Here is an 11,173-nt window from a genome sequence, read left to right as displayed (position 1 = left end):
TTTACGCTAGCTGAAGCTTAACTTACTGGCAAGACAGCTGTATGGAGAGGGTGCCTGCTTTTAAGAAGGTACTCAAATGTGAGTTGTGTTCCCGCCTTTCCCCAAAAGAATGTCTGGTATTTCAGCCCTGACCTGGGTGTCATCTGGTGGGCAGTACCCCACAGAGGTGTTTCTGCTGCAGCAGCTGAGCAGCAAGGCTGCTCTCTGAAGGGACCTGGCCACTTCAGGATGGAAGTGGTGCTCTTAAAGGAGCCTGTGTGTGCCCAAAGGTGGGAATTGGACAAGCCAAAGCTCTAGACTGGAAGCAGCTTTTCAAACAGCTCCAGTTATTTCCTCTATGTTTACTGCCTCTTTTGCTATCCATCCAAATCAGAGTTTCTGAAGCCTGCATGGAAAGAATAATATAATCAACAGTCTACACAGAGCGTTATCATGCATAGGGACAGAGCTGCAATGAACCTTGCTGACTAGAAAGTGCCAGAGAAAAACACCTCCAGTATTTCTTGAACTGAGGGCTGGCATTACTCCTGTGGCACTTTGTGTGCCTTCAGCTTGGTGCCCAAGGGTCCTGCCTTGCTTGAGACCATCAGTTCCGTGGCTGGGAATTAAATTCTGTGCAAATGTTTTGGATGAGCTGATTAACAAAGCGGTACAGGTTGTCAAATTCATCCACAAAGAAGGAATGCTCCTTATCAGGGTCTGTTGCGATGGCTTCCAGTTCATCTTGGGCTGCCCAAGCAACTCCAATGGAGTAAGCTATAACTCCTGAAAAGAAACAGTTTAGAATGAGCAAAATAGTTGTCATTGTTTCAAATTTGATTTAAGACCAGTACTGCAAATGTAACTGCCTGGCCACAAAAATGTGGGCAGTGAGTTCAGTGCTCTCTGTCTGTATAAAAATGGTATTTTCAATTGGAGGAGAGGTCTAGTTTGTATTTTGGGATTACCTTTTGCCAAGAGCAGAAAGGTTTAAACAATAGTCAAGTTTCTGCTCTGGGTCTGAACAACAGGCTCCTGAACAAAAGGTTCTTGTTCTGATGCAAATGTCTTACAGTTGCGTTGGAAGATGTATGACTGTCCTGATTGGAAAGCTAAAAGAGGCTTCTTATCTTACTAAGACAGTAAAAATCCCTTGTCATCTCCTAGACATAGCTGGGCTTTGCTAGGTTTATGTGTGTTGGATTTGTTGTTGGGTTGATTTTGTTTTCTTTTGTTTTGTTTGTTGGTTGTTTTTTGTTTTCCCTGAAGTTCCTCATTAGGTTATTAAATAGATGCTGGTCTTGTTAGAGGTCAATGAGTCCCCAGGGTAAGATGCTACTTTCCTTCACAAAGTTTCATCCAGTGTCTTCAAATTGTAGCAAACTGCATTTCTCTGCCCTGAATAAATGCTGAGGCATGTGGGGAGAGTAGGTAGCAGTAGAAAAGCTTACCATTTTGGTGAGCTGCCATGGCGGGCATGCTGACATCGTCGTAAGACCTGCCATCTGTGATGAGAATCATGATCTTCCGCTTGTTGGGTTTGGATTTGCTGAACAGCTGCTCTGTAGCGTAGCTGATGGCTGCTCCCGTGCTGGTCCCACCACTCCAGTAACCGATCCTTTTAATAGCACTCAGCACATCCTGCTTTGTGCTGTACTTGTCAAAGCTGAACTCAAGCCTTTGCTCATAGGTGTACTGAACAGCCCCAATGCGGGTGTCGGTGTCCGAAATCTCAAACTCCTTGCTGATGTTGGCTACAAACTGCAGCACCGTGCGGAAGTTGCCGGTGCCGACGCTGCTGGAGCCGTCAATTACAAAACCAATGTCAGCCGAATTGAGGCACGTCTTGCTGCAGGCCAGCCGGTCACTGTCGCAGACCCGCTTCACCAGGGGCTGGACCACCTTGTGTAGGCTGAACCAGCTGGGCACGTTGATGGAGTAGAAGCCATTTGTCCTGCACACTGCCTGCAAGGCAACACAAGTATGAATGCCATGGAAATTCAGTCCGCCTGTTTCAGCTGGAGTATGCAGCTAAACTGTAAATACAGGCTCCCGGAAAGAGGAATACTGGAGTCTGAAATGGCCTCTCCTCCAGTCACCATCTGCTTCCCTGGGAAATGATGTCAATGTAACATCACACATACTTGTGTAACGAGGCAGTTTTTCCTGCCTTTTTTAAAGCTGTGGGATGGAGCTCATATTCTAGTAGCAAAAGAAATGTAATAAGTGAGTTTGCCACCTGCCAAGATTTTTCAGATGAGTTATGCTGTTCACAGAAAAAGCATCCAGATCACAGAGCTGCTGTCGGTGTGGCTCCAGTGGGCATTTTGGGAGCCTGTGTGTTTGTCAGGGGGCAACTTCAGCTCCTGTTGCTCAGGGCAACAAGGAAAGCATCGCCTGCTGCCAAGCCCTACCACCTCGAACTGAAACCTGGGACTGAAGCTGGGTTACCCTTGGCTCCATACTTTACTAAGCAGAAAAAACCCAGGCAGTTTTGGCAAAAATGCAAAAAGCACATAAAGATTCCCCATTGTGCTGGCTCTGCTACATAGTAAAAAAAGTTTTTAATTTTTATAACTCAGTACTTGTAGGGAGCAGATCTACAGGAGTCTTCTGTAGGGTTAGTGGGAATTAGGAAAGCATGGGCAGGAATTAGCGGTGGCTCAGAAGAGGGAGTGGGAGAAGTTAAATGTGGGGTGGTGGGGACAGACTGGATCACATTGTCCTTGGCTTTAGTGCATTTTAAACGCTAATGCTCCTGTCTCTAGGTAAGAATACTTTGTGAAGCCAGGCTTTATCTATCAACTTCTGTGTGCATGAGTGTTTTAAAAAGACTGAGGCACTGTCTTCTTGGTGCCTGGTCTTGACATGCATGTAGCCTAACAGCTCCAAGGGAGTTAGGGTTCCCACCAGTCGGCTCCTCACAGTGTCCTGCTCTTGTTCTTACTGTGTCGCTGGTGTTTTAGTGTTACGATGCAGCAGTATCGAGTCACCATTCCTCCTTCACCTTCCCATTCTGAGCCCACTCTGCTCCCACTTCTGCTGTCCCTGGCAGGTTTGCAGAGACTCACTGTAGCTTTGCTCTTTTAAGTACATTAAATGGAAATAAGACTACAATCCAATTAAACACTGCCTAGAGAGAGCACAGCTCGCTGGAGCAGCTCTGGAACTCATGGAAGATTATTTCATGGTAGAGCAACACAGCTCAGATGGGCATCTGTTTTCTGAAAATACCAGATAACTCAAGCCTGCTTCCTGAGCTCAGCCTTGTCTGGCACTTAGTAGATACCTCCTGCCGTGACTGGGTGCCAGCTTGCCCTGAAGCACTGTTGAGCAGGCAGCAACCATTGGTGCCAAATACAATTCGTTCAAGGCTTGTGTTCTCTTTTTTTGTGGCACATGGCAGGGATTTACTCTTTTTCCAAGTGCTACCATGAAGTACACAGCATCAGAAACAAGTACGAGAAAAATAACCTGCATCAGATCAACAGTGGGAACAAAATGTTTGAGTTATCTAGCATAGCTGAACAACTGGGGTGCGCCTGTCTTGGGAGCGTCCCAACATGTGCATGTATGGGACCTGTTTGTAAGTAAAACAGTGGCATTAGGTTGACAGGGCTCTTCAGCCTTTGCTGAAGAGATGCACAGCAGGAGGCTTGTGGAAAGCTCAGGCTGCAACTGTGCTTTGTCATGCCACTGAGTATTTGCAAAAACTCTCATCTCGGTATGACTGCAGGTTCGTGCCAATGTTTAGTCAGGAAAAAGCTATTTGTTCCATGATGCTCCTCAAACCAGAACTTCTCCGACTTTATCCCTGTTCTGACTTCAGTACTACTGCCTGGCTCTTCGTACAAGAGCCCTCAATACAGCATAAGCAGGACAAGAAATAACCATAAGTGGTAAGAAGGAAAGGGAGATGCCCTGAAAGAAACAGCTTGGAAAATGCAGCCAGAGCCAAGCTCCTGGCCAGAGCCCAGCCCAGTACGCACCTTGTCCACAAAGTTTGGTTCAATAACATTCTGCTTCTCAATTTCAGTAGCTGCTTCAACAGTGACAAAGAAAATGTTGATCCCTGATTCTCTGGCCAGCCTGGAGGCCTCCTCCACTTCGTCAGTTGGCCACCCATCCACCAGCACTACAACCACGTTTGGTGCTCCACCTCTGTTTCCATTAGCATCCAAAAAGAAGTTTTTATTAACAAATGAAAGTGCCTTCCCTGGAATAAAGGAGGGGAGATGAGGACGAGTTACAGGTCTGGAAGCACTCTGCCTGATAAAACCTCATGAAATGGTGGGCAGACAGTTGATTCAAGTTCTGGAGCCCTGCCAGCAGTGGGGGAAAGTAGTTTCAGTGGTTGTGCAAGCTGGAGGGAAGGTTGCTGCTGTCAGTGCCAGTGCCTCCTTAGCCCTCCTATGCTGAAGCCCATCCATCCCCTCCCTGTGTCCCATAGGGGCTGTGGTGACAAGCTGGGTTAGCAAGGATCCCTGATGTGGCCTGCTCACGAGGAGAAAGGTGAATCCTGTCCACTTGTGATGTACTCACAGTGCCCTGGATGAGTACAGGCAGGTCACGGAGTGAGCGGTACCCCCTCTCCAGCCCTGCCCCAGTGCTGAGCACCATTTGGTCACAGCCTCCACACCCAGTGAGGTGTGGGCTCTCTACAGCCCAGGCTCTGGTAGCCCTCTGTGAGCTGAGGATATGCAAGCAGCCCCTTCACCTACCGACGTTGGAAAGTCCACCTCTCTGTGGGATTTTCTCAATGGCATTTCTTAGGTCCTTGGAGTTGGTATAAGTTTTTAAGTTAAATTCTGTGGAAGGGTCATCACTAAAAGAAGAAATGAGAGCAGCTGTCAGTTTTCTGGTTCACATGTAACGATACAAAAGCTGCAGGACCTGTTTGTCCTACCTGGCTCCTGGGTTTGACCTGGAGTGAGAACTTTAGCATGTGTCAGCTGCAGAGCTACAGCTGCTGGAGTGTGTGGTTGTGGCCCGTGGCAAAGGGAGAAGCTCTTACCCGTACTGAACGATGCCCATCAGAGGACCAGCACTGCCGATGGCAAGGGCTTGAGCCACATTACCAAGGAACCGCTTCTGGAGCTGAAAGCGGCGTTTACCAATGCTCCAGCTCCCGTCCATGAGGAAGGACAAATCAACCTTGCAATCTGAGGAGAGACACAGAAACACGGAGAATACTTTCAGTCCTTTCTGACAGCTGTGCTTCTTGTGAGGAGCAAAGGCTTAAAAAGCCTGCATCCAGTGACTTGTACCACTGTGCAAGCTCTACTAAAAAGCTTTTGACAAGGACAAGTCACAGCTGGGGGCTCAGGTCTGTCTTGCTCTTTGGTAAGTGTGGTCTTTGGCATGATTTTCTCCCATACAACATCCAAGTCTGTCTGGGTGACAAAGGGCAAGAAGTTGTTCCCAGGGGTCAGTTTGGGAGCACAATATTTGGAGGCTGGGGAGGAGAGGTCAGCCATGCACGAGCAAGCTGGCTCATATCCTGTTTCCCCAAAGCTGTGGCTTGGGCTTGGCCCCCTTTATTCACAGCCCAGAGGTGGTGAGAGTGTGTAAAGCCAGGCACGACACTTGAATTTTGTGGTCTGGACACCTCCAGAGCACAGACTACAGGGATTTCCTTGGTTATGCTTTTGTGGACTTAATTGTTACACTAGGTGTAACAGGAACAGTTAGTTCCTTACATACAGTGTTAATGCTGCTCAGAAGGGAGGGAAGACCCACTCAGTTCCTAAAATGTGTGGTGCCTGGGATGTGCCTCAGGGCAAAGTATGTTGTGGAGTCTCTTCAAGGAGCTGCTGACAGCAATCCCGGCAACTCTGCACTTCTGAATGAAAATTATTCAGCAACTTCATTCTGGGCTGGAGCTAATGTTGGGGATGGTGATTTCAGTTGCTGTGTTCAGACTGAGTGGGGACTCTTTTTGCATCTAGCTCTGGGCTTGTACCTGTGTGTGCAGTAGCAGCAATTTAGCAATTGGGCTAAAACAACGTTCTAGAAAAGCTGTCATTGCACCCAAACGACCTCTTCCCTCTAATGACATAGATGAACCTCATCTTTGTGCTTCTGTGAATGCTGTCTTCATCACTGCCAGCCTGCTTTTACGTGTCTGCAAGTTAATGGTAAAACATTCATCGGCTAGACTGCAACCAGGAGCGGGATTGAAATTTGGCTTAACCAGAGCGCTAATTAATATTTTCCCCCTCCGGTGTCTGGGTCATCCCCATCTCTTGATTTCCCTCTGATGATGCGTCCTACCAATCAGACTGTCCAAAATAGTGTGTTTTAATCATTAGGTAGCCTGAAGGCTACAAAGCGCCAATTGTTCTTACTGGCTTATGCAACTGCCTCCCATCTCATTACCTTCAATTTTTTCTCCTGTAGCTGTCTGTTTTTCTAGTTTTAATAATGCTGAGTTATAGAAGCGTGACTGAGAACCGCGTTTGTTCGCAGCAGATCATGACGCAAGGCCGGGAACCCACAACAAATAATACCTCAATTAACAGCCAAGCTTTCCTCAATTTCTTATCCTTCTGTGGGAGCTACACCATGTGGTCTATATGTGGAAAGTAGGGAGTTTGTTAGCCAGCAGGGTCCAGGCATGCAAAGATTTACATACACTTACATATAGACTTAATTTCTGGGGAGGAGTCACACAACAGAAGTATTTCAGTGCTGTGACATTAGTGGGACTCTGCAAGAGCACAGGCTAAAGTGTAGGGTGAGTTCTGTAGGTAAAGTGTAGGGTGAGTTCTGCAGGGAACTGAGCGTTTTCTGATTTGCAGGGAGGCAAGATCTGAATTATAGCTTTTATGGTCCTAGAGGTATCAGTGGGATGAGCGTTTAAATCCTGGTGTGCCTTATCTCAGTTCAACTGCTGGAAACACAGCTGTGCTTGCCTGTGTCTCTGCGACATGGAGTTGTGCTTTCCTGCAGTGCGATTGGGGCTGTAGGGCAGCTCCTTCCCCTTTTCTTCTTCTTTCCCTTACTTCTGTATCAGTTTTAGGCATATTTGACATTTTTGATAAACAAAAAAATACTTTTAAGTATTAGAAGTGCTGGGGAATACACAGACAAGTGGTTCAGTGGTTAGTGGTAGTTAATGTAAAGAGTCCTTGAAACAACAGTTCTGCAAGAGACAGTATTCAGCCGCTGGAGGATGGGCAAGAGAGAGCCCAGGCTCTGGTGGGAGGGTGAAGCCCCCTCTCAGGGCGGCTTCCCATGAGGAGGTAGCAGACAACCCCACCTCTTCACTTAGAGCTTGCTCCCCCTTTCTCCTTCCACTCTGGGCCCCATCTAGAGATGAGTTAATGGTCAAATTGCTCATCTAACCCTGGCCGCAATGCATGGGTTTGCTGCCCTCTACCATCACAGTCCCTGAGAGAAGCTCTGTGTCCAAGAAAGGTGGAGCTGATACTGCTCAGAAGAGGTAGCGGTGAGCAGCCACCATCTCCCTGTGCAGGTAAGCTGAATCTTGGCTGTTATTTCCTTCCCTTTAGAAGCAAAACCCAACTACGTGTATGAGAGGAGTGAGTGGAGAGTGCTCACTATTCCTTTACAACGGAAAAATGAGTTCCTCAAGTTTCTTAGGCTTTCTTGAAAACCTTTTGCTATTTTAATTTGAATGCATTCTAGCAAAGTGTAATTAATAAAATGGTATTGCTTAATTATGAAATTAATTCTGAAGTACGTACTCGGGTTCCCCTGGGAGATGGACTCCAGTGGCTTTGGATTCAATTCTTCCTTTGAACTGAAGCCTAGAGAGAGGAAGGAAAAGCTCCATCAGTGTGTGCTTGGTGGCTGCCCTTGCTCTGGAAGGAAGCAGGCAATGGGGTAGCTGCAGCGTCCCCCCTGGCCTGAGGATTGATATGGGAGGGAAGCAAGGATGGAGAGCACATCCTTAGAGCTTACCTTTTTCCACCTACATCTCCTCTAGGATAAAAGTAGAGCAGAGGCACTTCTAGAAGTGCCACCAAAATCTCTCCAAGCACGAAGTTTGACTCCCCTTTGCGAGTCAGTACCCTCAGTGCAAAGGCTTGGTAGCAGCACACACAAGTAGAGTCAGGTGCAGAGGCTAGTGGCCATGCTGTGGGGTGGTGGCCTTTAGCACTTTGCTTCTGTGCTTTACAATGAGCTGCACAACATCTGAAGCAGACGAGTAACAGATTTAGCATGTTGCTTTTCTTTCTGGAGTGGAAGGTACTGGCAGCGACTCACGCCACCATGTTACAGCTAGGGAAGTAACTCAAGCCACAGCTCCTCAGGTGCTCCTGGAGGACTGGGTTACTTTGGGAAGCACAAAAGAAACAGGGCAAATGGTGGCAGACAGCTACAGTCAAGTCATGGGAAACAGTCTCACAGTAGCTAGTGGGTTGTAGCTGAGACCCCACTGAGATATTTGGATGGTAGCAGCCTTGGGAACATGAGTTTATGTCCTTGTGAGATGCACTGACTCGCAGGGCATCATCAGGCTGGTGGCTGAACTTCACTCGTGACTTGAATGGCTGGTGAAAGTGTCCTATAGTACAGCATCTCCTTCCTGAGCAATGGCAACAAGCTGCTTCTTTTCACTATAGCATGACAAGATTAAAGGGGTTTAACTGGGATAATCCTCAGAAGAGATGGCAATGATCAGACAAGCCCCAAACTGAATGCTCACTGAGGAAATGTTGGTCAAATAACAGCAGAACGGGTTACTATTTTTGTATACTGCTTATTAAGTTTTATAAAACAAAGAAGGAAGACTTCCTTAAAGCTTCATCACCAAATACGTCAAGGAAAGACTATGGACCTCAGAGAGACAGTAAGAAGGTAACTTTAGAAAACATGATACGCATATAGAAATAGTTTATCTCTCCACAGCAGCCAGCCGTGAGGGCATCAGAGTATGTAAAGAGAGCAGGTGGCAAAGGGACATCAGCAGAGATCACCTAAATGTGATGGAAGGAATAACAGCTCTGAGTGCATGCAACGCCTAAGCTAGTTGCTGCAGGTATTAATGACCAAGCCATAAAAATGCAGAAAATAACCAAGAAAATGGGGGCGTGGGGGTTGGTGTTTGGGGAGGAAGGGAGGAAATATCAGCACCAGCTCCAGCTCTGTCCATCACCGCTCCTATTTCCGTTCCAGCTATGTCCAGTGATCTACCCATCGTAAGGAGCAAATATGCTACTTTGAGTCCTTCCACCTGCATGCTGAAAGCTGTGCATAGTTTTGGGTCAGGGGCCAAGTTTGTATTAAGTCTGATTATGCAGGATTAGAGGAGGAGAGTGAATTTTGAGCTTAGACTGGTGTGTGTCGGTGGCTGCTCCTTGGGTAAATGAAAAGGAGGGCAGTTCAGCAGCCAAGCAAAGGAGCAAGAGCTGCAGGAGAACACTTTGAAGGAAGTGGCCACAGAGCCAAGTGTTTCTTGCAGCCTGAGGCTGGACTGTGCACTCACATCTGGCAACCCTTCTGGCTCCTTCACCAGCAGCCACAGCCCCCACACCTGGGAGAGCAACAGTTTGACTGTATGATTTGCCAGTTCCCCCTCTTTGCCCTTGCTTTGCCTGTGTGTAAATGCCTGTAGGCACAGTCTCATGAACATCGCGTCAGGCAATGCAAACCAGCCCCGCTACTCAAGGCTGAGCCCTCCTCTCGCAAGGTGCCATCTCACCTGCTCCTGTCCTGCCATCTGCCCCTTTGCCTGCCTGGTGTTGGTGGGACTCAAGGAGAAGAGGAAAAAGGTCAAATTAAACTGAGAAGAAAGAAAATGATGGGCTTGACCAGCTCCCTGATGAAGCCCACCCCCTGGTGCATGGGCAGAGAGTGGTTGGAGGCAAGTTGGCTCTTTCTGCTGGCAGTGCTGCCTTCTGGAGGGTTTATCTAGTGCAGAAGTTATGGGTGACATGAGAGAGATAAAGGAAGCAATGAGCTGAACTTGTACATGACCTCTCTTGGTCAGCCAAACAGATGAGAATGGTTGTGGTTTTTTTCTTTACAACCTGATACAGCCTGCAGCTTGCCCTCCTGACTGTGTTTGTTCAAGTATAGGCTTTAATTACATGTGCACATAACAGTTCGTCAGTAATAGACCAAAGCCATGCTTTATCCTGCAGCCTTTGCAGCACACACCTCACATGTGCTGGTTTGGCATCCCATATGTGCAGTTCCCCCCACTTGCCTTATTTGCAGAAGAGAAAGTAGGTGGATTTAACACTGTGGTGAAATTAGATATTAACATGTGCCATTCATTTTAGCAACAAAATTGTATAAGGAAACTAATTCATAATTATAGACCTCATGCATTTATCTGCATCTAATGAAATCCATATTCCTTACCCAGGCATACAGCTGACATTAGCTTTGTCAGAATGGAAACCCCAAGTGTAGGCAATGCAGCACTTTTCATTGTTATTTGCCAGTGCAATTACCAGTTCTTGAAGGTTGTGGGTCAGCTGCTGGATTTGTGCTTACTGTAACAATAAGGTCACCCACCAAATAATCTTCCCCAACTAATTGGGGAGGTGGTCAGTCCCTATGGGCCTCCCTGTCCTGCTAGTCCAATTTAATGTTGTTATTGCCATGGGAATTTCAACTCACTGCATGGGCAGTCTACTCCATGCTAATTAAAGTTCCCTTCACTGATTGTCACAGCTGTCCATGCTGATTAAACTTCCCATTCATTTAAGTAAGGCAGCAGTGACTACATCCATGCCAGAAACCATTCCTTTGAAGTGACAATCTGAATTCATCAGACTCTATCACAGTAGTCTATGCAGGCAGTTCAGTTGCTGAGAAACTATTAATACAACAGCCTTTTCCCCATGCCCAACCTCTCATTGCATTTAATGCAATCTGTCATTTTCTACCTTAAAATAACCCTCTCCACTCCTGGCCCTAGTGCTGTAGCTTTTTCTAAACAAGCACACTGGTGGCTTAAGATACAGGGGACTGAAACGCTTTCTCCCTTTGGCTCAGGCTGGAGAAGTGGTCTCTGTTCCTATCTGGGGCAGTGCAAATTTTGACTCAACAGCCGCTGCTGGTGACACTGTATTTGCAAACTAATGCATATGGACTATGCTGCTCATCACAGCCACTACAAGAATTAGTCATGCCTCAGCTTTGAAGTAGCAGGGTGTTCAAGAGAATGGTCTTTGTAAGGGCCACCAGCAAAGCCCTCTTCAGCAATAAAACTGGT

At 47.1% G+C, this 11,173-nt stretch overlaps 1 protein-coding gene across 1 annotated transcript in view; it reads right to left on the bottom strand.

The window, feature by feature from the left end:
* Positions 1-508: 508 nt before the first annotated feature.
* VIT (vitrin) overlaps positions 509-11,173 on the bottom strand; it is a 34,676-nt gene continuing 24,011 nt past the window's right edge. Inside the window, exons 13-18 of the mRNA XM_010020444.1 lie at positions 7,689-7,751; positions 4,994-5,141; positions 4,701-4,804; positions 3,969-4,195; positions 1,431-1,944; positions 509-765 (exon numbers count right to left, since the gene is read on the bottom strand). Coding sequence (XP_010018746.1) covers positions 587-765; positions 1,431-1,944; positions 3,969-4,195; positions 4,701-4,804; positions 4,994-5,141; positions 7,689-7,751 — 1,235 coding nt within the window. The 3' untranslated portion in view covers positions 509-586. The remainder of the gene's footprint in view (positions 766-1,430; positions 1,945-3,968; positions 4,196-4,700; positions 4,805-4,993; positions 5,142-7,688; positions 7,752-11,173) is intronic.

This window comes from Nestor notabilis, unplaced genomic scaffold (assembly GCF_000696875.1).
Source record: "Nestor notabilis isolate BGI_N333 unplaced genomic scaffold, ASM69687v1 scaffold9538, whole genome shotgun sequence".
NCBI lineage: Eukaryota > Metazoa > Chordata > Aves > Psittaciformes > Psittacidae > Nestor > Nestor notabilis.
This window is presented reverse-complemented; position numbering and strand designations above follow the sequence as displayed.